The sequence below is a fragment of the Maniola jurtina genome, chromosome 3, assembly GCF_905333055.1.
Source record: "Maniola jurtina chromosome 3, ilManJurt1.1, whole genome shotgun sequence".
Taxonomy (NCBI): Eukaryota; Metazoa; Arthropoda; class Insecta; order Lepidoptera; family Nymphalidae; genus Maniola; species Maniola jurtina.
Window position 1 is genome coordinate 6,818,997 of NC_060031.1, and position 27,829 is coordinate 6,846,825.

Here is a 27,829-nt window from a genome sequence, read left to right on the forward strand (position 1 = left end):
ACTTTTCAGAGAGAACTTTTTAGAGAATTCCTATTTCCTCTCAAACTAAGCGTAAAACTGAAGCGAAGTGGTGGTATCCTAGTGGTTAATGTGAGACTCCTATTCGATGGATCCGGGGTTCGATCCCAGCCACGCATTTCTATAACTTTTTGGAGTTATAAGTGTAAAATGTACGGCTCATGTATTGAGTCGATGTTTTGGAGTTATGTGCGATACTATCACTTGCTTTATCTGTGGAGGAAAACATCTCAAGGAATCCTGCATGCCTGAGTGTTACCCATAATGTTCTCTAAGGGGTGATGTCTCCGCACTTGGTCTGCGTGGTGGACTATGCGCAAACCCTTCTCATTCTGTGAGGAGGCCCGTACTCAGTAGTGAACGGCATGAGCTAATGATGATGGTAACAGTCAACCTTGTGCTAAGAATAGAATATGTCGGAGTCACTAGGGTGGCCTAAACTATTAGCAAACAGGAGTCGCATTGGGCAGACTATGCGCTTGCCGTATTGGAGCCAAAAGTATAAAGAGATATAAACTTAGTTCTAAACTTCTAATAAGCTCCGCGGAAAATTGTTATGCCCGCTTTTCACTCATGAACCGCGGCACAAAAGCCCGATAGTATTATTTATTAGTAAATCAGTCATCCACAGTCCGTTATTGTTTTGCGCCTTTCACGGGTGGGCGTTTGCGATTTGCAAGCGAGTGAAGAGTGAGCTTTAGGGAAATGCACAGGAAATACGGGAGATAGTAGATATCTCCCGTACATAGCACCGTAACTACAATCATAAGCGCCTAATCAACTAGACTGTAGAGCAACACTAGAACTTTTTCTTTTCCGAATTTTTATTATTTATTTTCGAAAATAGATTTTTATTTTTTACTGAGAGCTCTATATATACCTACTAGCTTATACGCGACATCCATTGCAATAAGACTCGCACGCCACCTAATGAATTGATAGCATATTATGTCAGAAACCTTTACACAATTAGTGCCGACAGCATCTGTGCAAAGTTTCAACTCAATGGGATGGACGACGCGACGGGCGAATTGCGACTGAATTAGACGTAACGTACGGACAGATGGTTAAGTTTCTTATATAAGTTTGCGAAGTGCGAGTCCGTGTACACCCATTTCACCCCCACTCATTTTCCACCCCTTTGCAGCCTTTCCGGCGCCCATGTTCACAATAAATACTCAAGTCATCATAATCATTAACTCATCATCAGTCCACTACCTAGTACGAGTCTCTCCTCAGAATGAGAAGACGTTAGGCCATAGTCTACCACGCTGGCCAATGCGGATCGGTAGACTTCACACGTCTTTTTTGAAAACATTTTGGAGAACTTTAACACTCACATACCTAATTTAGAAGTGCGTGTCCTGGATCGAACTCTAAACCTTCGGAATAGGAGGCCGACGTCTATAGCACCAATCAACCAATCGGCAGGTACAAAAAATACTAGACAACAAATTATGTTCTAATACTCGTCATATTGTCTAATGCCCAAAGAATCATCCATCATCCACTTATTACGGAAGTAGAACACGCAAAAACCGCCTGATTCGTTATAGTAACTAGTTTGAAGTTCTGATAATTCACAAACAAATATTTGTAAGGCGCTTTAGCAGACAAATTGGAATGATCATAATAATAATTATTTATTTACTTTATGACATTCAATATCACAGAACATATTTAAGTTTATGTAACAAGGTCGGTAAGTGCTTATACACCTAAGTATACTTAGTTTAGGTGGGTAGGTACTAATTAAATTAATAAAAATCTATTATTTTCATCATTAGCATTTGATAAAACCTTATCTACCTACCCCAGGTACTTTCAAAACAGATGTATTAGTACTGAACAGGCTATTAATGAGCAGGTTGATCAAAAAAACAGGTAGATAATTTATGTATTTTTAAGTAAGTACCTACCTATCTAGGTAAAAAAATTAATTCCAAAGTTTTCGCCATTTCTTATCCGATTAATAGCGTCGATATTAATTTAGCATCATAAGACAGAAAGAATAGTTGCAAAACAAGCAAAGAAATATTTAATGGATGACGATGTTGCAGTCACGTTAATATTTGCTGCATCACCATTTAAATTTCCCTCTTGGCGCTGGAGACAGCAAGTCTGTACCTCCGGCGGACGGCGCAATCGTTACGAAGCGCGTCGGTCTGCATCGGCGAGCATGCGCACTCCGCCGGCCGATCATTCAGCCAGGAGGGAAGTGAGGAGGAACGACGCTGCACGCCGTGAGTAGCCGCCGTACCGCCGCCGCGCCTCGCCACCCGCACCCGCAGTCCTCCCGCCGCGCCGGTTCTGCGCGCTCCACGTTAACCGCATCATGGTGAGTCATCGCTCAGCGCGAAACTATTCATTTATGACAGCCATAAGTGCATACATTCCACTAGATAACATGACCACCAATCATTAGCTACAGATAAACGAGGCTGTATTCGCACTCACTGTAACGACCTTCGTGTAACGCGAAGTACATGCTTAACCCAATTAGATGATGAGAGAATTATATCATAACATTGAGAAGCCTGCGCTGGTACCCAATAATAACAAGGTCAATCGACACAGCTCAAGCTAGGCTGACGATATCTAACGTACAGTATATGAAAATTTCAGGTAATGGACAACCGAACGAATGAGGAGAATAAAAATGAGCAAAATTCGGGCATATTCATCACGAATTTTCAAAATGGAGAAACAGTTAATTACTCTCTTGTTCTGATAAGAGGATTAATAACGTCCGGTGTTTGTAACAATAATGAAAAAGTAAGATGTGTAATATATCACAACGGAAATGAAAACGAATCTCAGTGGGATGTTTACAACAGAGAATTCAAAATAATAGTCGAACTCAAGCGTGGTGAAAATTTAATTGATTTACATTATTTAAATCAACAACTAAAGACAATAATATTACATTATGAACCAAGAAAAACTAATTTCAGGGTCACTCCTCTATATATAATATGTCAAGGGCATGATGGATGTTTCCAATGCCCTCCAGATACCGATAACTCTATCGAAAGCGCCTGTTCTCGAATATCAATTGGAGCCAAACTGATTCAAAGCGTCACTGCTGAAAAACTATTTGAAAGTGGATTTGGTAGAAAAACTTTTCAGCTTGAACATGAAGTCAATCAAAAGAAACCTGAATGCATTATATTTAAAAGCAATCTTAACGTAAATAAAGCAAGAAAAATGAGACAAGGAGAATTATGGACATATTTCGGGAGAGAAATTATGCTGTCAGACTTAGGAAGTAATGAAAGAAAGTATTTAGGATTCATTTCATGTACAAGGTTCAAAGGAACCGATATAGATAAACCAATGACTCATGAAGAAACTGTTTCATTTACTGAAGCATACGCAGCATTAGGAGGTGGAGGCTTAGCATTGTTTGGAACTGCATGCTTGTATACTTGGCCAGTGTCTGTTAAAGAAATTATCCCGAAATTCCTAGATGCTTCTCCAGTGAATTCCCGGCGTTTCATGGATGACAGTGGATATAGAGGAACTTTAGGAGGATGTTTTGCAACAACACTCGGTTCAGTATTTCACGAACTCGGTCATACGTTTGACCTTGGCCATACGAAAGATGGAATTATGGGAAGAGGTTTTGACAACATCGATCGCGTATTTCTTGTTGGAGACAAAAGATCGGTACTCGTTAAAGATAATATGAACAACTATAACGGTAAACCAGTTCAACATTCTACCGTTTCTCTTCAGCGCAATATAAGTGTTACCATGAACGTCGCAGAACCGTTAAGAGTTTTAGGTCCACGAAGTAAAACCACGCTGGGCAACTTTGCTTCGATGTCGAAGTCTGACATTGTAAGAAGAAGTCCAAATGTTACTCCTATAACAAGACCTTCTAGTGTTTATTCAACTATAACAAATAGACTTTCAGATTCTAAAAAAAATTTAAACAGAACTAATGGTAACGATTCAATTTACTGGACAAGAAATTGTGCTGTTCTTTTGTCATACCACCGATGGTTTAATAATGAGTATGGTAGAGAAAGGCAAGCAATAACAAGATATTTAAAATTTGATAAAAATAAAATGATGATAATATCTACAGCTGGAATAAGGATTGTCGAAGTTCGAGACGAGTCTAATGGTATGGTTTTGGATTCGTATGAATTTACAAATCGCTTGCCGGAAAAACGATTTTTAGTGCCGTTTACGTTTTCTCCAAAAACGAAAGTATTAACAATAGTGGTCGAAGACGATCTCGGAAATGTGTTAAAACAAACGTTTTCCTATTGAAAGAGATGAAGTGATTTTACATAAGCTTAACTTAACGAACATTCAGTGTTACACCCGACGTGGTTTCACATCCTATTACTTAAAATTATCAGATTATTTTTGACATGTCCTAAAATTAAGTACTAAAAGCCTCTAATTTAGTAAAGAAAAAAGGTGTAAATATAAAAGAAGACTAAATTGTGTGTTGTGTATATATGTGTGACAAGATTGCCTTCAAGACTGACTCTATCGAGTAGTTGGTGTCTGCTGTCTTTTAATTCGAACAATCTTGAATAATTATTTTGTAATCTATATGTGTGTATCACAAGAATCGCCCACATTCTTAACAAAAAAAAGGTAATAAGACGTACCTACTTGAAACACCAAGGGATAGTTGAACATCAAGCTGTTAATATAAGGTTACCGTTAAAGTACCTAGACCACTAAAAACACTTTGGGTTTTGGGACCTACATATTATTTCACCAAAACGTGATCATGGAGGTAAGGAATGACTAGTGCAAGTCGTTTTGCTTATTTCCACTAAATACATAAATTAATTTTATACTTACTTCAACGGTAACCTTACTTTTTCCATCATAATATTTTCTTTCTAATCTTAGTATAGTACGCGACAGGTTGAGATGGCAATCGGAGTACGAGGGGAAGAGATGCCCCGCACACCCGCACGTCACCCGCGCTATTCCGCACTGATGCGGAGCGTCTCCACCCCGATTGCCATGTCGACCTGTCGCGAATTATACTTACAATCTGTGTCTTACGTTTGCTACCTGCTTATCTTTTCCAATAGTCTTCTATTTAATTATTATTTATACTATATATAGCTCAATTACCACTCACTGACTCACTGACTCATTGACATAATTGTTCTCCTAGAAAGAGAAGGAAAATGATATAGTGATTTAGGAGAGATGTGTTCGGATTCGGGAACCCTCTGGGGAAAAATTATGACATTTCAGAAAAACAAGATGGCGGCCGGTGTGATTTTTGCAGCTCCTTTGTTTTTTAAGGGACTCCGTTCAAATTCGCAACTATTAAAGAATGTAGTAAACGGTTAACAAAAAATGTGGAAAAAATTGGAAAAACAAGATGGCGGCCGAGCCGTAGCGTTTTAAAATTTTAGATTTTTCGACCCCGAACCGCGGCGCCACAGATCCGAAACGGGGTAATCGAGGATAATTATTTTTTCTGGTTTCGCCCACGATTATCCTGTATTTTGACAGAACGGGAGTGGTTTTTAAAAATTCAAGATGGCGGCTGTCATGGAGGCCGTTTTGTTCGAGGTACGAAAAAACGCAATTTTAAAAGTTAAATATCTCAAAGTTGGCAACATCGGAGCGATTCGGTTTCTATGAAGCGATTGTACGTATAGACTCGGGGTATAGATTGGAGGAAAAAAATTACCCCACTTTTAGGGAAATTTCAAGATTTTCGGGAAATTGTAAAAAATCGAAATACGCACTTTTAGCAAAATCCGAGTATGAGCGATTACGTGTTTTGCTCGTACAAATGACATTTGGGTAATTTTGTCGCCGGAGACTGGCAACACTGGAATTTATCAAAGAAAAAGTGATTTTCGACACGGTCTTTTTCACGGTATCCCCTTTCGCGTGGGTGCGAGCGAGAGGAAAGATTGAAACGTCATCGGTAGCGGTATATCCTGTAGTTAATAGGAAAATTATGAAACCGTGTAAAATTTTTCTGTGAAACGAGTTGGCGGCCATTTTGTATTTTTTTTTATTTTTCGAAATTTTGACCACGTTTTTGAGGCAGTTGGCAACATTTTGGAAAGTCGACATATATCAATCGATTGTGTGACTCAACCAGCAGTATCGAAATATGTAAACAGTGTTGCCACTTTTGGGGAGATTTTCGAGATTTTCCCCAAAATCTCCTCCTGTAAAATTTTGTATGAAATTATGTTTTTTCACTGATGGTTTCGTATAGAAAACAAAAAAAAAATCGAGGAAAAATTTGGAAATAGCTGATGATCGAGGATGTCGGAGACGGGTGAAGGGTCCGCTCAAGGTATTGAAGATAGGTAGGGGGTACTCGACCAAATGTCATTCATGACGTCATCCAATTGCCAAAAAGCTGAAAAAAAATTCAAAATGGCGAAGAAAAGATGGCCGCCATACAAATTTCGCCGGCGTCCAGCTCGGAGGGTATAAAAGATGGAGGTGCGGTTTCTTGGCAAAAGGTGATCAGGATCCGAAGGTCTACTCGATGAATAGAAAAAAAATTCAAAATGGCGGATTTTTTTTTCCCATACATTTTGTATGGCGAATATTGAATGTCTCATTCTCCTAGAAAGAGACGGAAAACGATACGATAATGTAGGGGAGATGTGTTCGGGTGGGGGAGGCGAGTAGGGAAAAATTATGACATTTCAGAAAAACAAGATGGCGACCGACGTGATTTTTGCAACTCTTTTGTTTTCCAACCGATTTCGTTGAAACTCACAATCTTTGAAGAATGTAGTAAACGATTAATAGAAAAAGTGGAAAATTTTGGAAAAACAAGATGGCCGCCGTACAAATTTCGTCGGTGTCTATCTCGGAGGCTATAAAAGATGGAAGAGTGGTTTCTTGGCAAAAGATGATCAGAGTCCGAAGGTCTACTCGGTGGAACAAACCCCGCATGCTCGCGGACCACTTTAGTGGTCCGCGCACCCACGCAACCTACTTTATTAACCTCAACCACCCCGTTTTTACAAAAAATGATATGGATGTCGTTTTCAGGGTTTTCCAGGGTGCTGATTTTGATAATGACATTTATTTTGAAATCCAAGATGGCGGACTTACATTTTCTACAAAAAATAGAAATGCCTGTCATTTTATGGGGGTTTTCGGGGTGAATTGTGTCTCTTAATAAATAAATTTGGTTTAATATAATAAAGTTAATCTTACCACGTCACGCGAGCTGCTTTAGCAGCTCGCGCACCGAGCAAAATACTAGTTATACTATATATAGCTCGATTACCACTCACTCACTGACTCATTGACATAATTGTTCTCCTAGAAAGAGAAGGAAAATGATATAGTGATGTAGGGGAGTTGTGTTCGGTTTCGGGAACCCTCTGGGGAAAAATTATGACATTTCGGAAAAACAAGATGGCGGCCGACGTGATTTTTGCACCTCCGTTGTTTTCCAACCGATTTCGTTGAATTTTGCAAACTTTGAAGAAAGTAGTAAACGGTTAATAGAAAATGTAGAAAAAATTGGAAAAACAAGATGGCGGCCGAGCCGCAGCGTTTTGAAAATTTTGATTTTTCGACCCCGAACCGCGGCGCCACAGATCCGAGACGGGGTAGTCGAGGATAATTATTTTTTCGTGTTTCGCCCACAATTATCCTGTATTTTGACAGAATGGGAGTGATTTTTAAAAATTCAAGATGGCGGCTGTCATGGCGGCCGTTATGTTAGAGGTATGAAAAAACGCAATTTTAAAAGTTAAATATCTTAAAGTTGGCAACATCGGAGCGATTCGGCTTCTATCAAGCGATTGTACGTATAGGCTCGAGGTATAGATTGGAGGAAAAAAATTACCCCATTTTTTGGGGAAATTTCAAGATTTTCGGGAAATTGTAAAAAATCGAAATACGGGCTTTTTGAAAAATCCGAGTATGAGCGATTACGTGTTTTGCTCGTATAAATGACATTTGGGTATTTTTGTTGCCGGAGACTGGCAACACTGGAATTTATCAAAGTAAAAGTGATTTTCGACACGGTCTTTTTCACGGTATCCCCTTTCGCGTGGGTGCGAGCGAGAGGAAAGATTGAAACGTCATCGGGCGCGGTATATCCTGTAGTTAATAGGAAAATTATGAAACCGTGTAAAATCTTTCTGTGAAACGAGTTGGCGGCCATTTTGTATTTTTTTTTATTTTTCGAAATTTTGACCACGTTTTTGAGGCAGTTGGCAACATTTTGGAAAGTCGACATATATCAATCGATTGTGTGACTCAACCAGCAGTATCAAAATATGTACACAGTGTTGCCACATTTGGGGAGATTTTCGAGATTCTCCCCAAAAACTCCTCCTGTAAAATTTTGTATGAAATTTTTTTTCCCACTGATGGTTTCGTATAGAAAACAAAAAAAAAATCGAGGAAAAATTTGGAAATAGCTGATGATCGAGGATGTCGGAGACGGGTGAAGGGTCCGCTCAAGGTATTGAAGATAGGTGGGGGGTGCTCGACCAAATGTCATTCATGACGTCATCCAATTGCCAAAAAGCTGAAAAAAAATTCAAAATGGCGAAGAAAAAATCGCCGCCATACAAATTTTGCCGGTCTCCAGCTCGGAGGGTATCAAAAATGGAAGTGTGGTTTCTTGGCAAAAGAGGATCAGGATCCGAAGGTCTACTCGATGAACAGAAAAAAAAATCAAAATGGCGGAATTTAATTTTCCATACATTTTGTATGGCGAATATTGAATGCCTCATTCTCCTAGAAAGAGACAGAAAACGATACATTGATGTATGGGAGATATGTTTGGATGCGCGATATGAGTAGGGGAAAATTATGACATTTCAGAAAAACAAGATGGCGGCCTATATGATTTTTGCAACTCTTTTGTTTTCCAACCGATTTCGCTGAAACTCGCAATCTTTGAAGAATGTAGTAAACGATTAATAAAAAAAATGGAAAATTTTAGAAAAACAAGATGGCCGCCGTACAAATTTCGTCGGTGTATATCTCGGAGGCTATAAAAGATGGAAGAGTGGTTTCTTGGCAAAAGATGATCAGGATCTGAAGGTCTAATTGTGAAACAATCTCTGTATGCTCGCGGACCACTTTAGTGGTCCGCGCACCCACGCACCCTACTAAATTATTATCCTCAACTACTCTGTTTTTAAAAATAATAATATGAAGGTCGTTTTCAGGGTTTTCTAGGGTGCTGATTTTGATTATGACATTCATTTTCAAATCCAAGATGGCGTACTTACATTTTTTAGAAAAAATAGAAATGGGTGTCATTTTATGGGTTTTTCGGGGTGAATTGTGTATCTTAATAAATAAATTTGGTTTTATATAATAAAGTTAACCTAACCACGTCACGCGAGCTGCTTTAGCAGCTCGCGCACCGAGCAAAACACTAGTTATACTATATATAGCTCGATTACCACTGACTGACTCATTGACATAATTGTTCTCCTAGAAAGAGAAGGAAAATGATATAGTGATGTAAGGGAGATGTGTTTGGGTGGGGGAGTTAACTGGGGAAAAATTATGACATTTCGGAAAAACAAGATGGCGGTCGACGTGATTTTTGCAGCTCCTTTGTTTTTTAAGGGACTCCGTTCAAACTCGCAACTACTAAAGAATGTAGTAAACGGTTAACGGAAAATGTCGAAAAAATTGAAAAAACAAGATGGCGGCCGAGTCGTAGCGTTTTCAAATTTTTGATTTTTCGACCTCGAACCGCGGCGCCACAGATCCGAAACGGGAAATCGATAATAATTATTTTTTTCTTGTTTCGCTGACAATGATCCTGATTTTTGACAGAATGGGAGTGGTTTTTAAAAATTCAAGATGGCGGCTGTCGTGGCAGCCGTTAAGTAAGACGTACAAAAAATCGCAATTTTAAAATTCAAATATCTCAAAGTTGGCAACATCGGTGCGGTTCGGTTTCTATGAAGTGATTGTACGTATGAACTTGAGGTATAGATTGGTGGGGAAAAATTACCCCATTTTTCGGGAAATTTCAAGATTTTTGCGAAAATGAAAAAAATCAAAATACGGACTTTTCGCAAAATCCAAGTATGAGCGATTATGTGTTTTGCTCGTACAAATGAAATTTGGGTATTTTTGTCGCCGGAGACTGGCAACACTGGAATTTATCAAAAAAAAAGTGATTTTCGACATTGTCTTTTTTCAGGGACGATCATTTCGCGTGGGTGCGAGCGAGAGGAGAGATTGAAACGTCATCGGGAGCGGTATATCCTGTAGTTAATAGGAAAGTTGTAAAATTATCTAATTTGCTTCTGCAAAAAGAGTTGGTGGCCATTTTGTAATTTTTTGAATTTTTCGAAATTTTGATCACGTTTTTGAGGCAGTTGGCAACATTTTGGAAAGTCAATATGTATGAATCGATTGTGTATCTCGGCTGGCAGTATGGAAATATGCAACCGGTGTTGCCACTTTTGGGGAGATTTTCGAGAATTTCAACTAAGAAACTCCTGTAAAATTTTGTATGAAAAATTTTTTTTTCACTGATGGTGTCGTATAGAGAACAAAAACTAAGTAAGCCAAAATTATGGAGAGAGCTGATGATTGAGGGTTTCGGAGACGAGTGGAGGGCCCGCTTAAGGTATTGAAGATAGGTAGGGGGTGCTCGTGCAAATGTCATTCACGACGTCATCCAATTGCCAAAAAGCTGAAAAAAAATTCAAAATGGCGAAGAAAAGATGGCCGCCATACAAATTTCACCGGTGTCCAGCTCGGAGGGTATAAAAGATGGAAGTGTGGTTTCTTGGCAAGAGATGATCAGGGTCCGAAGGTCTACTCGATGAATAGAAAAAAAATTCAAAATGGCGGAATTTATTTTCCCATACATTTTGTATGGTGAATATCGGATGTCTCATTCTCCTAGAAAGAGACAGAAAACGATACGATAATGTAGGGGAGATGTGTTTGGGTGGGGAAGGCGAGTAGGGAAAAATTATAACATTTCAGAAAAACAAAATAGCGACCGACGTGATTTTTGCAACTCTTTTGTTTTCTAACCGATTTCGTTGAAACTCGCAATCTTTGAAGAACGTAGTAAACGATTAATAGGAAAAGTGGAAAATTTTGGAAAAACAAGATGGCCGCCGTACAAATTTCGTCGGTGTCTATCTCGGAGGCTATAAAAGATGGAAGAGTGGTATCTTGGCAAGAGATGATCAGGGTCCGAAGGTCTACTCAGTGGAACAAACCGTGCATGCTCGCGGACCACTTTAGTGGTCCGCGCACCCACGCACCCTATTTTATTAACCTCAACTACCCCGTTTTTACAAAAAATGATATGGATGTCGTTTTCAGGGTTTTCCAGGGTGCTGATTTTGATAATGACATTCATTTTTAAATCCAAGATGGCGGATTTATATTTTCTACAAAAAATAGAAATGCCTGTCATTTTATGGGTTTTTTCGGGGTGAATTAATCGGGGTTAATAAATAAATTTAATTTTATATAATAAAGTCTACCTTACCACGTCACGCGAGCTGCTTTAGCAGCTCGCGCACCGAGCAAAACACTAGTTATACTATATATAGCTCGATTACCACTCACTCACTGACTGACTCATTGACATAATTGTTCTCCTAGAAAGAGACGGAAAATGATATAGTGATGTGGGGGAATTGTGTTCGGTTTCGGGAACCCTCTGGGGAAAAATTATGACATTTCAGAAAAACAAGATGGCGGCCGAGGTGATTTTTGCAGCTCCGTTGTTTTCCAACCGATTTCGTTGAATTTTGCAATCTTTAAAGAAAGTAGTAAACGGTTAATAGAAAATGTAAAAAAAATTGGAAAAACAAGATGGCGGCCGAACCGTAGCGTTTTGAAAATTTTCATTTTTTGACCCCGAACCGCGGCGCCACAGATCCGAGACGGGGTAGTCGAGAATAATTATTTTTTCACGTTTCGCCCACGATTATCCTGTATTTTGACAGAACGGGAGTGGTTTTTAAAAATTCAAGATGGCGGCTGTCATGGCGGCCATTATGTTAGAGGTACGAAAAAACGCAATTTTAAAAGTTAAATATCCCAAGGTTGGCAACATCGGAGCGATTCGGCTTCTATGAAACGATTGTACGTATAGACTCGAGGTATAGATTGGAGGAAAAAAATTACCCCATTTTTTGGGGAAATTTCAAGATTTTCGGGAAATTGTAAAAAATCGAAATACGGACTTTTCGCAAAATCCGAGTATGAGCGATTATGTGTTTTGATCATACAAATGACATTTGGGTATTTTTGTCGCCGGAGACTGGCAACACTGGAATTTATCAAAGTAAAAGTGATTTTCGACACGGTCTTTTTCACGGTATCCCCTTTCGCGTGGGTGCGAGCGAGAGGAAAGATTGAAACGTCATCGGGCGCGGTATATCCTGTAGTTAATAGGAAAATTATGAAACCGTGTAAAATCTTTCTGTGAAACGAGTTGGCGGCCATTTTGTATTTTTTTTTATTTTTCGAAATTTTGACCACGTTTTTGAGGCAGTTGGCAACATTTTGGAAAGTCAGTATGTATGAATCGATTGTGTATCTCGACTTGCAGTATGGAGATATGCAACCGGTGTTGCCACTTTTGGGGAGATTTTCGAGATTTTCAACTAAGAAACTCCTGTAAAATTTTGTATGAAAAATTTTTTTTTCACTGATGGTGCCGTATAGAAAACAAAAAGTTAGTAAGCCAAAATTATGGAGAGAGCTGATGATCGAGGATGTCGGAGACGGGTGGAGGGTCCGCTCAAGGTATTGAAGATAGGTGAGGGGTGCTCGACCAAATGTCATTCATGACATCATCCAATTGCCAAAAAGCTGAAAAAAAATTCAAAATGGCGAAGAAAAGATGGCCGCCATACAAATTTCGCCGGCGTCCAGCTCGGAGGGTATAAAAGATGGAGGTGCGGTTTCGTGGCAAAAGAGGATCAGGATCCAAAGGTCTACTCGATGAATAGAAAAAAAATTCAAAATGGCGGAATTTATTTTCCCATACATTTTGTATGGCGAATATTGAATGTCTCATTCTCCTAGAAAGAGACGGAAAACGATACGATAATGTAGGGGAGATGTGTTCGGGTGGGGGAGGCGAGTAGGGAAAAATTATGACATTTCAGAAAAACAAGATGGCGACCGACGTGATTTTTGCAACTCTTTTGTTTTCCAACCGATTTCGTTGAAACTCGCAACCTTTGAAGAAAGTAGTAAACGATTAATAAAAAAATTGGAAAATTTTGGAAAAACAAGATGGCCGCCGTACAAATTTCGTCGTTGTCTATCTCGGAGGCTATAAAAGATGGAAGAGTGGTTTCTTGGCAAAAGATAATCAGGGTCCGAAGGTCTACTCGGTGGAACAAACTCTGCATGCTCGCGGACCACTTTAGTGGTCCGCGCACCCACGCACCCTACTTTATTAACCTCAACTACCCCGTTTTTACAAAAAATGATATGGATGTCGTTTTTAGAGTTTTCTAGCGTGCTGATTTTGATAACGACATTTATTTTGAAATCCAAGATGGCGGACATGCACTTTTTAAGAAAAAAATTGATATGGGTGTCGTTTTGTGGGTTTTTGTGGTGAATTGTGTATCTTAATAAATAAATTGGGTTACTAAATATAATAAAGTTAACATACCCACGTCACGCGAGCTGCTTTAGCAGCTCGCGCACCGAGCAAAACACTAGTTATACTATATATAGCTCGATTACCACTGACTCACTGACTCATTGACATAATTGTTCTCCTAGAAAGAGACGGAAAATGATATAGTGATGAAGGGGAGTTGTGTTCGGATGGGGGATTCGACTGGGGAAAAATTATGACATTTCAGAAAAACAAGATGGCGGCCGATGTGATTTTTGCAGCTCCGTTGTTTTCCAACCGATTTTGTTGAATTTTGCAAACTTTGTAGAAAGTAGTAAATGATTAACAGAAAATGTAGAAAAAATTGGAAAAACAAGATGGCGGCCGAGCCGTAGCGTTTTCAAAATTTTCATTTTTCGACCCCGAACCGCGGCGCCACAGATCCGGAACGGGGTAATCGAGGATTATTATTTTTTCTGGTTTCGCCCACGATTATCCTGTATTTTGACAGAACGGGAGTGGTTTTTAAAAATTCAAGATGGCGGCTGTCATGGCGGCCGTTATGTTAGAGATATGAAAAAACGCAATTTTAAAAGTTAAATATCTCAAAGTTGGCAACATCGGAGCGATTCGGCTTCTATCAAGCGATTGTACGTATAGGCTCGAGGTTTAGATTGGAGGAAAAAAATTACCCCATTTTTTGGGGAAATTTCAAGATTTTCGGGAAATTGTAAAAAATCGAAATACGGGCTTTTTGAAAAATCCGAGTATGAGCGATTACGTGTTTTGCTCGTACAAATGACATTTGGGTATTTTTGTCGCCGGAGACTGGCAACACTGGAATTTATCAAAGTAAAAGTGATTTTCGACACGGTCTTTTTCACGGTATCCCCTTTCGCGTGGGTGCGAGCGAGAGGAAAGATTGAAACGTCATCGGGCGCGGTATATCCTGTAGTTAATAGGAAAATTATGAAACCGTGTAAAATCTTTCTGTGAAACGAGTTGGCGGCCATTTTGTATTTTTTTTTATTTTTCGAAATTTTGACCACGTTTTTGAGGCAGTTGGCAACATTTTGGAAAGTCGACATATATCAATCGATTGTGTGACTCAACCAGCAGTATCAAAATATGTAAACAGTGTTGCCACATTTGGGGAGATTTTCGAGATTCTCCCCAAAAACTCCTCCTGTAAAATTTTGTATGAAATTTTTTTTTCCACTGATGGTTTCGTATAGAAAACAAAAAAAAAATCGAGGAAAAATTTGGAAATAGCTGGTGATCGAGGATGTCGGAGACGGGTGAAGGGTCCGCTCAAGGTATTGAAGATAGGTGGGGGGTGCTCGACCAAATGTCATTCATGACATCATCCAATTGCCAAAAAGCTGAAAAAAAATTCAAAATGGCGAAGAAAAGATGGCCGCCATACAAATTTCGCCGGCGTCCAGCTCGGAGGGTATAAAAGATGGAGGTGCGGTTTCTTGGCAAAAGAGGATCAGGATCCAAAGGTCTAATCGATGAATAGAAAAAAAATTCAAAATGGCGGAATTTATTTTCCCATACATTTTGTATGGCGAATATTGAATGTCTCATTCTCCTAGAAAGAGACGGAAAACGATACGATAATGTAGGGGAGATGTGTTCGGGTGGGGGAGGCGAGTAGGGAAAAATTATGACATTTCAGAAAAACAAGATGGCGGCCGACGTGATTTTTGCAACTCTTTTGTTTTCCAACCGATTTCGTTGAAACTCGCAATCTTTAAAGAATGTAGGAAACGATTAATAGAAAAAGTGGAAAATTTTGGAAAAACAAGATGGCCGCCGTACAAATTTCGTCGGTGTCTATCTCGGAGGCTATAAAAGATGGAAGAGTGGTTTCTTGGCAAAAGATGATCAGGGTCCGAAGGTCTACTCGGTGGAACAAACTCTGCATGCTCGCGGACCACTTTAGTGGTCCGCGCACCCACGCACCCTACTAAATTATTATCCTAATTTACAAAAAATAATATGGATATCGTTTTCAGGGTTTTCCAGGGTGCTGATTTTGATAATGACATTTATTTTCAAATCCAAGATGGCGGACTTACATTTTCTACAAAAAATAGAAATGCCTGTCATTTTATGGGGTTTTTCGGGGTGAATTATGTATCTTAATAAATCAATTTGGTTTTATATAATAAAGTTAACCTTACCACGTCACGTGAGCTGCTTTAGCAGCTCGCGCACCGAGCAAAAACTAGTTTTACTTATGTAGCTGGTAGGTACATACATAAAAATTAGGTATCTACGGTCTACACCGATTGTTTCTTTGCCAGTGTTTTAAAAAATATTATATCTCTACTTGAAAGTGTCCAATTTAAGAAATTAGAGTATCGACTAATATAATCGAGTATAGATTTTTTTTATATAAACCAGTGGAGATGATACTGCCATTGGCACTATTAGAATGCCATTATCCTACTTTGTCGTAATAGTTTACAAATTGCGAAAAACCAAATTAAATTTGAATTTCGCGGGCACACCCGGCACCTTAATGATTTACGCAATGATTTACGCTAATTCGTGCTAATAAGCCGCTGCATGCTGTCGCAGAAATAGTCGGTAGGTAATCGCTATTCTTCTACTAGGTTGAATATGTCTACAACGAAATCTGAGTAAGACCGATCCCAGCCCCATGCGGTCTTGTCTGTGCTACTCCTACTCGAAACAAAGGTTGAGATGAAGATGTAGGGCTACACTGTACACCATCTCAACCTTGTAGCTAAATACAGGGACGACGGAGCGAGTCTTCTCAGACGACTTTTGAATAGACTACGCCAGAAGACTCTTCTGGAGTAGTCAGTAGTCCATTCAATAACTTGCCCCTTGAGGGACCTCACACCTCCCGATCACTCCCGATATCGAATGGATCATCAAGCAACTAGCGACTAGCGGCAGAATCGCAATCATACTTTATTTTGCCAACAGGGATTAGCACAGACAAATCACCAAAATACCTACCATTATCGGTAGAAAAGGATACCGATTTAAATTCGTTCAACATTGAAATTAGTTAGAAAGTGCCACTAGCAGTATATTTTTGTTTGAAAAATGCACTTGACGTTTGCTGTCAACTGTCAATTTTAAAGTTGACAGTAGACGTTTGTGGTTTGACAACTGACATTTATGCTCTTGAATTGCTGAATATTGTTGTAAATTGCGATGTGATTTTAAATATTTTTTTTTCAGATTATTAACTGCTCTAGAGAGTGGAAATCGATAAGAATGTAATTACTGGTGATAAACTTTGATACCGGCTATGTGCTTATCTCGTATCGTATACTTTTTGCTGCTTCAAATAATAATATGACCACTACAGTTTACTTAGTGCCCCATGGTACCTACATATACCTGAAATGGCAAGTTCTTCTGAGGAAAATCAAAACTGCTTTAGTTTTGAGGCTGTAAAATCTTTTCCCTCAGTTGCAAATGGAAAAATAAATATTATTTGTTTTTTGGAAGCAACATCTGATTTGATATCATTAGTTGGTATGTATAAACCAATAGTTATTCAAAAAATACTACTACTACTACTAATAGACGTACTTAATTATTTTTGTATCTATCTACATACAGGTTTAGTAGGACTATAAACATCACATAACTTCTAGGGTTTAAATCAAAATAAGATTATGTGCAGACTTTTATATAATTTTATTTCAGGTCGTCTTGGCAAAGCTTTTGCACCAGTTAAATATGATATGCAGGGAAATGTTGATGTAAGTACTTACGGTTACAAGTTACTAACCATGAATATACCTACCACAGATATTATAAAACTCTGATAGACAAAACACATACAACTGTATTTTAAACTTATTTGTATCCTTGTGAGTGCCACATAATATGATGTGTAGCACTACTGAACAGATAATGTCGCAAGGCTTATACACCTTTTAACGCCTTTTTAAAAAATAGCAGGCTGTTAGTAGGGTATAAAATATATTTTAAAATTATTCATATTGTGTCCAGCAATAATTATAGAAAAGCCTGTACAATAGAAATTTAAAATAATTTATAAGAAATCTTGCTAAAATTTATAATATGTAATGCACCTATTGTTTCAGAAGATAAAAATGCACTATGATTATGATAAGGACTCCTGCTTACTGGAACTGATGCTTGATGAACATTCCAAAGGCCAACACACAGCTGTTGAAGGAGTATTATGGTTAAATAGGCAAGTATTAAAAGTAGTCTCGATCTATCTTCAGACATCTCTGTACCAAATGTCAAAATTGGTTAAACTGATGGGCTTCTAACAATACTGCAGGAACTATTTCATTTTTCAAGCTAAAAGTAGCCTATGCCCATCTCTGGGATACTAGCTGTCAAAATCTACTAAACAGATGGGTTTTGAAAATGTAACAAATATACAGACAGACAGACACTTTCGCATTTATAGTATTAGTATGGTTGTATGGATGATAAGATTAATTATAAATGTATTAAATACTTTACTATTGTATTTCGAAGAAACCAATACTTACTAATTTTAATTTTTCATTATAAAATTTTATAGTGAATGTGCCTCTATGTAGTAACAATAACTTTAATCTTTATTATTTCAGAGCTTTGCTGTTTTTTGAGTTAGCATTCAGAGAAATTATTCTATGTCTACAATCAAGAAATTATGATGAAAATATGAAAAAAATATTTACTGTTGCCTATGAAGGTTCAGTTAAGAAATATCATAATTGGTTCACTCAACAACTTTTTGCTGTAAGTTATCTTTTTTATTTTAAATTATTTGATTAATCAGTAATAATTGAGAAGCTGGCAAAGAAATGGAATATATTAATTTATTTCATGTACAACAACAGGTGCCACTTATAATATGTCAAGACTCTTGCACCAATTCGAAAGCAGATTCTATTGCAAAGAGCCGGCAAGAAACTTAGCAGTTTCTTTTGTTTTCTGAAATTTCTTCTGATAAAAAAACTTTTTTTCTCAGACATTTTTCGCCAATTTCTAAGCAAAACAGACTAAAACTGTGCTAAAATTGAGTCCAAAAATCATGATTTTGATCAAAATGTAAAATTTTATTTAGTGCAATTTACACTAATTTGTTTGCCAGTATAGAAAATGACACCTTCATCAACACTACTTGCACACTCATAAAATTATGCTTTTGTATCTGTTGATTTCAACATTCTTCAGAGAATAAATTAAGTAATTAATGTAATCCATACTAATGTTATAATTAATGCGAAAGTGTGTCTGTCTGTCTGTCTGTTTCTGCTACCTTTTCACCGCCCAACAATTTAACCGATTCTGACGAAATTTGGTACAGGGTTAGCTTATATCCCGGGGATGGACATAGGCTACTTTTTATCCCGGAAAATACAAGAGTTCCCACGGGATCTTTAAAACTAACTCCACGCAGACGAAGTCGCGGGCATCCTCTAGTTTTTTATATTTCTTCAAAACTGTTAAGTAATGTCAGGAATGCATTTACTCTACGTCAGTCTTCATACTCGTATATTGTGGCTAATTCTGTTGTACACAATCTCCAAACTAAACCAGAGTGACAGGTGATATATTGTTATTCCTTTTATAATGCTTGCTGCGGGAGCGGATAGCATTAGATTAAGACCTGTCAGTGTATTTAGTTTAGAGGTTGTGTGCAACAGAATTAGACACATTACTAATAGATACTTAGAGATATATGCATATTATTAACATTTACAATCTTAACAAGTACAAGTATGAACACCTAATGGAATTGGTGTGATGCGGGGGTGTGTCCGCTTGTAAATTTCAACCAAGATTTCAACATAGATAAAGTACAACCATTTTTATAAATACCACTATTATTATAAGGTTGCCAATGTACCTGTTTAGCAAAAATATATCTCAGCTGAACATAACGCGCGTCCGTTCGCCATTGATTGTTGCCTATGCGCCATGTTTGTATGAGCGCGAATGTGAGATAGCATGTCTCTGTTGTTCTTTTGTTTAAAAACTTAACTTCAGGCAGTGAGGTCTTTATTTCATTGGCTTACATTGGGTTTTCGGTTTTAGTCGGCGTTAGGTTGCGCTTTTCTGCGCAAACGAATTTTGTCGATGCGACTAAAATAGTGGTAGTAGGTACCTACAGTACATATTACAGTATATTATAGTAGTACTTACCTACATATTTTTGATGTTAATTATTTTAATCTTATATTTCAATTGCATTTCAGCTCATTTGTAAAATGTCACCAACCCTACCCCAGATAATGAAGTCATTTGAAATAGAAAATAGTGACGCTTTCGAAATGAGGCTAATAAGCTTTAACGCAACTTTAAATCCAGTAAGAAGTAAAATTGACGATTTCTTTAAGGAGCACAATATGTTACGAGATTCAATGTAATTTTTCATTTAGTAAATTATTCCAAAGTTTTATATTTGACTAATAATGGTAGGGTATTTTTTCAGTGTATTTAACATTTAGTGTTAATGTTACACCAACTGTAATGTAGTTGTTTTTATTAACTGTTTTTATTTATTTACAAAACTTTAATTGAAAGTAGGTATAAATTGACTGGTATTAGTCAACTCAAAAAACAAAATTTATATTTGTATATTATATTTATTTCGGAGTCAATACCTATCAATTAAAATAACTTTATACCAGCTACAGTTATCAAATAACTTTAGCTGGTATAAAGTGATGTTATGATTAAGAGATATTACCAGCTGAGCACAAATACAATGTTATTTAGTTAGCGATGCTGATCAGTGGTATGATATTAATTCAACACAGAAACAACTAAGTACCTACAGTCTTACAGATGATTCAATGAAAATAACTGATGAATTAAATATTGTACTTATGGATAATATGTATAAACTATACTAGTCTTTACTATCAATTCTTTTAAAATTGGACAATTACTACCAATGGATAAACAATATTTCAAATATTACTTTTATAGTTGGTTTAAGAAAAATTGAACCAGTGCAAAGACCTACAATTTATTTATAATGTATTAAAATATGCATTATATTTTATCATACATAGTAAGTATGTATCTATATTAACATATTACTATTTAAGTATTTAGTATAAGTAAATTGGCAATAGATTCAGTGGTGCTCTCAGTATTATATAACATTTTTTTCCTTCAATCATGTCCCATGACAAAATTCAATTCAAATTATTTTGTGATAATATTATAAGTAGTGAATAGGAATACCAAAGTGCTTGTAAATTATTATGTTCCAATCGAAAAAGTATTATTTACTTAATAAAATACTTAAAATCTAATATTTTTGTAACTACTAAACACTGATCATATTTTTTAAGAAAATTCAAAATTTATTGTATCTAACAAGTAAAATGACAGAGAAAAAAATACACAAGTAAATATGAGTGAATGTATTGTATTATTATTATCAGTGTTAATAATTAATTAATAATAATTTTACCTTTGTGAGAAAGCTTTAACTTAAATAAATTATCTTCAAACGCATATTAGTTTCCATTTTCTCCCTAGTTAGTAGTTATCCCATTTTATATCACTTGCAATATAATTATAAAAAGGTCATTAAAAGGCATTATACTAAGATCTCTAAAAAGAATACGGAAACCTATACAGAGTTGCATTGCGACTCCCCGTCTTACAGAACTAATGGTTTGCCTAAAAGAGATCACTGTAGTGATAAGCTGGTCACCCTTTGTTTTTAAGGCTACCATGTATTTTTTATTCTTTGTCATAACAAGATGCATTGCCATAGCAAGCAATAAAGATGTTTAAATAAATAAATAGGTAAATGGAATATGACTAATAGATAGGTAGGTAGGTATATACCATAGCTGTACCCATTATTTTTATTGTTTTATGCTTGAATTTCTTGAATGTCTTAAATAAATAGATTTTGCAACACAAGACGCTTGTTTTAAAGCCATAAAGCAGAAAATGAGTTCAAATATGGTAACTATCCATAAACCAGCATGTAAGATGATTTCTGTAGGCATATTTCCTAAATATGGATTAAAAAGAAAAAAGCTTATTAAAGGCATTTGCATTAATATTGTTAACATTAAGAATCCTGCAAGCTCTGGTACCTGTAACAAAAATAGAAAGATTCAATATTATGTAAGTACCTACCTACTAATGTTTTTGCGCTTCAAAGCACCATCGTGTGTAATCTACTGAGAAAGAAGTCGATAAAAGTCCGCTAACTTGGAAAATAGCAGTGACTCGGCAATGTACCTAAACGCTAAATTGTTTGGCTACAGATTCGGTACCTTTTCTGCTCAGAATTATATTTCCCTTGGCCGTACGGTGACAAATAGCCGCGACCTTCCCTTTGAGCAAATTAAGAAGTTGTCCAAATTAATTTAGCTGGTAATGTAACCTCCCCCTGATAAGGCAGGTCACCACTTTTCGTTTTGAGGTTTTGACTACGCATCCTAGTGTTAATCTGTAAAATGTCTCTTCTTCGGCCTTCACTGATGATGACAGAGAGTGATCTTAAAATTCTACCTCGTCAGGGCATACAATCTCCAAGCAGATCTGTCAAAGCATAATATGTAATATGCTTAATCCCTCAAACTGAGGCTAAAAGTAGGTAAGATAAAAAAGCAGAAATAAACTTACTCTACATGATAAATTCCCATAATGTCCCAGGTAGAGTCTAACAGATTCTATTACGGTCAGCAGTGTAAATACGGTTATTGATAAATATTTTGATAGGTGGCCAAGTTTTCCAATCTGGAAAAAATATGTGAGTAAGTACCTACCTGCATCATTAGTAGGTATGTATTAGGTATGCATATTTATAATTAGATAATTATGTAAATACTGTAATAATATTATATGCAAAAGTGTGTCTGCCTGCTAGCTTTTTACGGCCCAACAGTTTGACCTATTTTGATGAAAGGTACAGATTTAGCTTAGATACGTACATCCCGAGGACGAACATAGACTACTTTTTAGGCCTGAAAAAATCAAAGAGTTAAGAGAGAATAAACAAAAAAAAGAGTTCCCACAGGATTCGTAAAGGCCCATCACGGAAATTGGTAACTTTTTATCCCGGTAAAGCAGAGCTCCCAAGGCATTTTTAAATCCAGGCGGATGAATAGATAACTCAATTTGCGGTCAGTTTGTATCTATCTAGGTTATAATCTTTATAGTAGTGCAATTACGTATTTCATAAACTAATGAGTTAGGCGTATTATACCTACCTATAATATTATGGTCGTCAACCTAATAAGTTATCACCATGTTATCATGGTTATCACTTATCATCATCCTTACCTTTTTGTATAGAAGAAATCCAATAGTGATTACCCAAACAAAATAGAGATGTAAGTTAATAAATAAGCACTTTTGGAAACGTAACATAACACCGTATTGCATTGTAGTTTTTGTAAAATCAAATCAAAATAAAATTGTGTGTTTTACTTTGATCGTTTGTATAGTGGTTGTCTAGGCAATATTATTTGAAATTATTTTGATTCCCGCCCTAGCCTAGTTCCCGCCCATGGCATCCATAGACAATGCTCCAGCCTGTTTTTTTCCAACTGGCTTTACGACTTGGGGTTCTAGTCTTTTTAACCTTGCTTCCGACACTGCTGGATCGAAGACTAAAAAGTAAAATTATAGTAGTTCAACATATGACTGGTCGTGCAGCAGGCTGCGACAATGATGTGGAGTGCTGTCTGCGGCACCCGATAGCACAGCCAGTTCTCCCGGGCTTCAGTCAGTTTAGTGTTATAATGTTGGTATTCAAGCGTCACATCCATCTCGTACTACATATTAACTATATATTCTTAATTTTCATTTTTGAATGGAGGTTCCATGCTTCCATCTGAACGAGGTGATTACATACTCTTTCTAATCACTTATTCTGATTTTTATTGTCATTTGTTAGCAGCAAAAATAAGGCTCAAAATACTAGAACCCAGAGCTTTAAAGCCGATTAAAAAAACTCACTGACATTGACAGTTGACACTAAACTTCATAACTTTTGTGTTTTAAGCTTTTTTACAAAATAACTACAATACAAATGAATAAATTGCTATTTAATCCTCAATTTAAATAAACCTATTTAATTAACTTTAATATTTTTTCAAAATGTTTTCGAGGACATGTAGACTTTCCATAGGTAAGTTTGTACATAAAAATTGCCTGTATACCTATAACAACTATCATTTACAATAAAATTATAGTTATTAAACAATTTTGTTTTAATTCTTTTATAGGAATACTGCGCCCAGAAACATTACAGATTACATTGAATTCGGGCATCAAATATTTTCCTCCACCCAAGAATTATGACGGTATGTTCCATTTAGATAAGTTTATGCCTATAGGTTAGGTTGGATACCTTGGTTTAACACTGGAGTCATGCCTCATGAGTATCTTGAACACACCTTCAATCTTCAATGACCACCTTCTCCTACTAATTTGATACCTTCTTCCACATGCTGGCCAAAAAGCACCTCTAATAATGAAAATGCATTTAACGGACTTTGCTAGATCAGAAATGGAAACCCAATGGGGTGTGGACCTCTGTACCCACAACTAGATAAAAATGTTCATTCAGTACTAGATGATACCTGTGACTTAATCTACCTAGATTTTGATTTTGTTTAATCCCACAGGAACTCTTAGATTTTCCAGGATAAAGTGGCCTAAGTATATCTTTGTATGGGATGCAAGCTAGATATCTACCAAATAAATGTAGTCCATGTGGAATTAAATCCTGTGGAAAGTCTTTGATTTTCCTGAACAAAAAGTAGCCTATGAATTGCTGTTTATTTGTTTTTACAGACATTGAAATTCCTGAACGTCAGCGACTCAGAATATATGACAAAGTTCCTCTGTATCCTGCTAACTTGAAACCACCAAAGATGCAAAAACGTTTGCGTTACATGAGAGGTCCAGAACCGTTGCACAATAGCTTACAGCTGAAGCAATATGGTGTAGTTGTAAGTAAATTTTCCTAGTAGTTAGATATTACAAATGCAATAGTAAGTATTTACTTACTGACTTTCTGTTTTAATTAATTTGCTTAACCAATCTTGATGGAATTTGACACTAAAATAGCTGACACTCTGGTTATATGGTACTTTAATCTGCATAAGTGTCTTAAAACTCCCAATGAACTAAACAACAATTTTTTTTAATTATTTGCTGCGTTACTGATATTCATTTCATTGATTTTTAATTACAAATTGTATATCTGTAGCCCAGAGATACAAACTGAGGAACTATAATGTTTTCCAGTGTATGTTTTATCATTTAACATAATTTTATATAAGTAATCATTATCTCAGTTCATGTTGCACTATTCGATGATACCTACAACATTGTCCACATAGATTTAGTTTTTTAATTTCCATTGAAAACTCTGCATTTCCGAGATATAAAGTAGCCCATGCTCATCTCCAGAGTCCAGGATTTAAGCTGCCTCTGTATCAAATTTTGTCAAAATTGGTTAAAGGAATGGGATTTGAAAAGGTAACAGACAGACATATTTCCCCTTTATAATATTAGTATCAAGGAAATTATACATGAATGTAAATAAGATGTTCGTATTAAATGATGAATTAGATTTGTGGTTGTTGATGAGTAAGACCGAAGATACAGAAAAACTATTTCTTGCTCTACAAATGTGACCCAAGCGTTGTAGCTTTGTCTTTACTTCAAATACTAACATATCTGGTTTCTTTTTATTATCATTCTTTTTATTCTTATTATTGAATTAGTATGGATTAATAGTTCTATAAAATATCACAGGCTACAGGAGGTGGTAGATTACGTCATGAGCATTTTGAAATGGCTCGGCTGCAAGTTGCCAGGAGGTTAGACATGAAGAGGATGTTTGCCATATGGCGGGTGGATCCCCCGTGGCAACCTGTCACCAAAAAGGGCCAGGGCCAAAGAATGGGTGGAGGAAAAGGTGCCATTGACCATTACGTGACACCCATCAAGTCTGGAAGAATTATACTAGAAGTTGGTGGGAAGTGTGAATATGCTGAGGTATATATTTTTATTTTACTTTTATAAATAAGTTTTATTTTGATTATATTCATTAACATAAGGCGTTAAGGTTGTCTGGAAGAGATCGCTATTTAGAACCACCTTTTTGTACCTGCATTTTAAGTTTTATTTTTTGTAACCTGTCATTTTCAGGGTTCCATACCTCAAAAGGAAAAATGGAACCTAGGATATAGGATCACTTATCTGTCTATCTGTCTGTCCGTCTGTCGTGTCTGTCACTACCTATAGGGTACTTCCCGTGGACCTAAAGGAATAAATCCGAAAACTGTGAATTTGTGGTCACATATGTAATTTTTAAAAAAATGAGTTTCAATTTTCAAAGTAAGATACCCATTGGGGTATTATATGAAAGGGCTTTACCTGTATATTGTAAAACAGATTTTTATTTATTTATATGCATAATAGTTTTCGATTTATGGTGCAGAATGTCCTAAAAATTGTCCGAGTACGGAATCCTCGGAGCGCGACACTGACTTGCACTTGACCGGCTTTTATTTGTATGTTATTCATTACAGGTACATGATATGTTAAGGATTATATCAGAAAGGTTGCCATTTAAAGCTGAGCCAGTGTCACAAGAAATTATGGAGAAAAAGGCACAAGAAGAGAAATGGATGGAAGAAAACAATCAAAATAAATATACATTGAAGTATATAATGCAGAACAATATGGGTGGATGCCACAGATACCTATCAAGATACGATCACAGATGGTATGGGAAATATGTTTAGGTAGGTAATTATTATATTATTAAGGGTGTGTAAATGAAATGAAATGAAATTGTACAAAACAATAAAGTAGATATAAAATTACGAGTTGTTATTTTGAGCAAATCAAGTTTTTTAGGAGATGCCCATAATAACTAATAAACCGAAACCCGCAAGGTTTCTGTTTCCTAAGGACCAGCGCATACAGATGGAACAGCGTTATGATAACAGCTTAAACTGAACTTTATTGATATACTATTGCAAATTGCGCCGTGCTTGGGCCCGTCTGGGCTGATAGGCCGCCGCCTCTATGCCAAAGTAAATATAGCTTAGTTTGCATTGTTATCAAGAAAGACGCCGCATCTCAGTTCAGGCGGTATGTTGTGCACTTAACTTCCAGTAAAAGGATTAGATACAGTCATTGACTAAGTACTATGCACTAGGATCACTAGATAGGTCATTCTGAACATAAATCGTCTTCCATGCTGCAGCTGTCAAAATTTGTACAACACTGCGCGTGAAATTATAAAACGAATTTAGCACCCCAAAATTTTTGTTCAGAATGATCCATCTTGTGGTAGTACAGTCAGCAACAAAGCTAGGTTACATCCGCCAGTACAAGCGATTATGGACGGATGCAAACCTAGCATTGTTGCTGACTGTACATAGAGATTGTTGGCCGTAGGGTACAGTTCAGTTCAGAATAGCACTGAAATAATAACTTCAATCATATTTTAATATCGTTTTATTATATTTGACATCTTATGAAAGGATTTTCGTGACAAGCTTCAGTTTGCATACATGTATAAATTTTGTAGCATTAATTTTTATTCATAAACTCCTCTTTTATTTATAATATAATACGGCAAAACTCAACAAAAACAAATGTTACAGTAACAAATACTACGGCATAAAGTACTTCCGGGTCCAGTGACTCGTCTCTAAACCTAACGACAAAAGCCAAACAACATCTGCAATGTTATGGAGTATAGTTTTACAATAGATTAACAGTAAACATTCGGTATCTTGAAATTATATGGCGACATTAAACGTATTCACTGCTCAACTTACTCTATAGTCTGATTTTCAATTCCATGGAATTCTGACAGTTGTAATTTTATACATTGAGTGGGTTGTGGGTATGAAAATCAGAGTTACCCTCTGAAGTTCGATTTTACTGCAAAATACTTAAATCCCTGTCTACATAAAGCCATAAGTACCTAACATTAGTCCTACTCCTAAAGTGGTAACACTTGGCAATAGAAAACAACAGGAGTATGTTCGAACATTCAAAATGGAAAAGTGTCATTTGAAATTAAAATAGTGCTCTATTAATTAATTAGCAGTTTAATACAAACTTACTCTTTTATAAAAATCTTTAGAATTTGGATATGGAGCCTGGTTGATATTTTGTTTGAATTCGTTAAGTATCTTTTTTTTGTGGGAACTGTTTTATCTCTGGTAACACTGAGAAACCTTAAAATTCTACGGA

The 27,829-nt window shown here is 36.6% G+C and overlaps 3 protein-coding genes across 7 annotated transcripts; all 3 read left to right on the forward strand.

Moving 5' to 3' along the window:
* Positions 1 to 2,287: 2,287 nt before the first annotated feature.
* LOC123880639 (glycolipid transfer protein) lies at positions 2,288 to 27,506 on the forward strand. Of its 5 annotated transcripts, none has more exons than XM_045928877.1 (6): positions 2,288 to 2,356; positions 16,820 to 17,119; positions 17,294 to 17,349; positions 17,698 to 17,810; positions 18,202 to 18,352; positions 19,816 to 21,055. In XM_045928877.1, the coding sequence occupies exons 2-6, from the start codon at positions 16,987 to 16,989 to the stop codon at positions 19,984 to 19,986; spliced, it is 624 nt and encodes a 207-aa protein (XP_045784833.1). In that variant the 5' UTR covers positions 2,288 to 2,356; positions 16,820 to 16,986; the 3' UTR covers positions 19,987 to 21,055. The 5 variants fall into 5 exon arrangements, with proteins under 5 accessions (XP_045784833.1, XP_045784842.1, XP_045784824.1 ...); XM_045928886.1 differs by lacking the exon at positions 2,288 to 2,356 and adding an exon at positions 4,585 to 4,597; XM_045928868.1 differs by lacking the exon at positions 2,288 to 2,356 and adding an exon at positions 4,675 to 4,780.
* On the forward strand, positions 2,363 to 4,481 carry LOC123880553 (putative zinc metalloproteinase YIL108W). Its single transcript, XM_045928734.1, has 2 exons — positions 2,363 to 2,557; positions 2,629 to 4,481. The coding sequence occupies exon 2, from the start codon at positions 2,647 to 2,649 to the stop codon at positions 4,297 to 4,299; it is 1,653 nt and encodes a 550-aa protein (XP_045784690.1). The 5' UTR covers positions 2,363 to 2,557; positions 2,629 to 2,646; the 3' UTR covers positions 4,300 to 4,481.
* Positions 23,570 to 26,440, forward strand: LOC123880623 (39S ribosomal protein L16, mitochondrial). The gene is made up of 5 exons (XM_045928833.1): positions 23,570 to 23,729; positions 23,827 to 23,904; positions 24,398 to 24,555; positions 25,367 to 25,609; positions 26,146 to 26,440. The coding sequence occupies exons 1-5, from the start codon at positions 23,699 to 23,701 to the stop codon at positions 26,359 to 26,361; spliced, it is 726 nt and encodes a 241-aa protein (XP_045784789.1). The 5' UTR covers positions 23,570 to 23,698; the 3' UTR covers positions 26,362 to 26,440.
* Positions 27,507 to 27,829: the final 323 nt, after the last annotated feature.

Coding starts and splice junctions, on each gene's coding strand:
- LOC123880639 (XM_045928877.1), top strand. CDS start 16,987: ATGGCAAGTTCTTCTGAGGAAAATCAAAACTGCTTTAGTTTTGAGGCT. Junction 17,120..17,293: donor TGATTTGATATCATTAGTTG/GTATGTATAAAC, acceptor ATTTTATTTCAG/GTCGTCTTGGCAAAGCTTTT. Junction 17,811..18,201: donor GGAGTATTATGGTTAAATAG/GCAAGTATTAAA, acceptor TTATTATTTCAG/AGCTTTGCTGTTTTTTGAGT.
- LOC123880623 (XM_045928833.1), top strand. CDS start 23,699: ATGTTTTCGAGGACATGTAGACTTTCCATAG. Junction 23,730..23,826: donor GACATGTAGACTTTCCATAG/GTAAGTTTGTAC, acceptor ATTCTTTTATAG/GAATACTGCGCCCAGAAACA. Junction 23,905..24,397: donor TCCACCCAAGAATTATGACG/GTATGTTCCATT, acceptor TTGTTTTTACAG/ACATTGAAATTCCTGAACGT.
- LOC123880553 (XM_045928734.1), top strand. CDS start 2,647: ATGGACAACCGAACGAATGAGGAGAATAAAAATGAGCAAAATTCGGGC.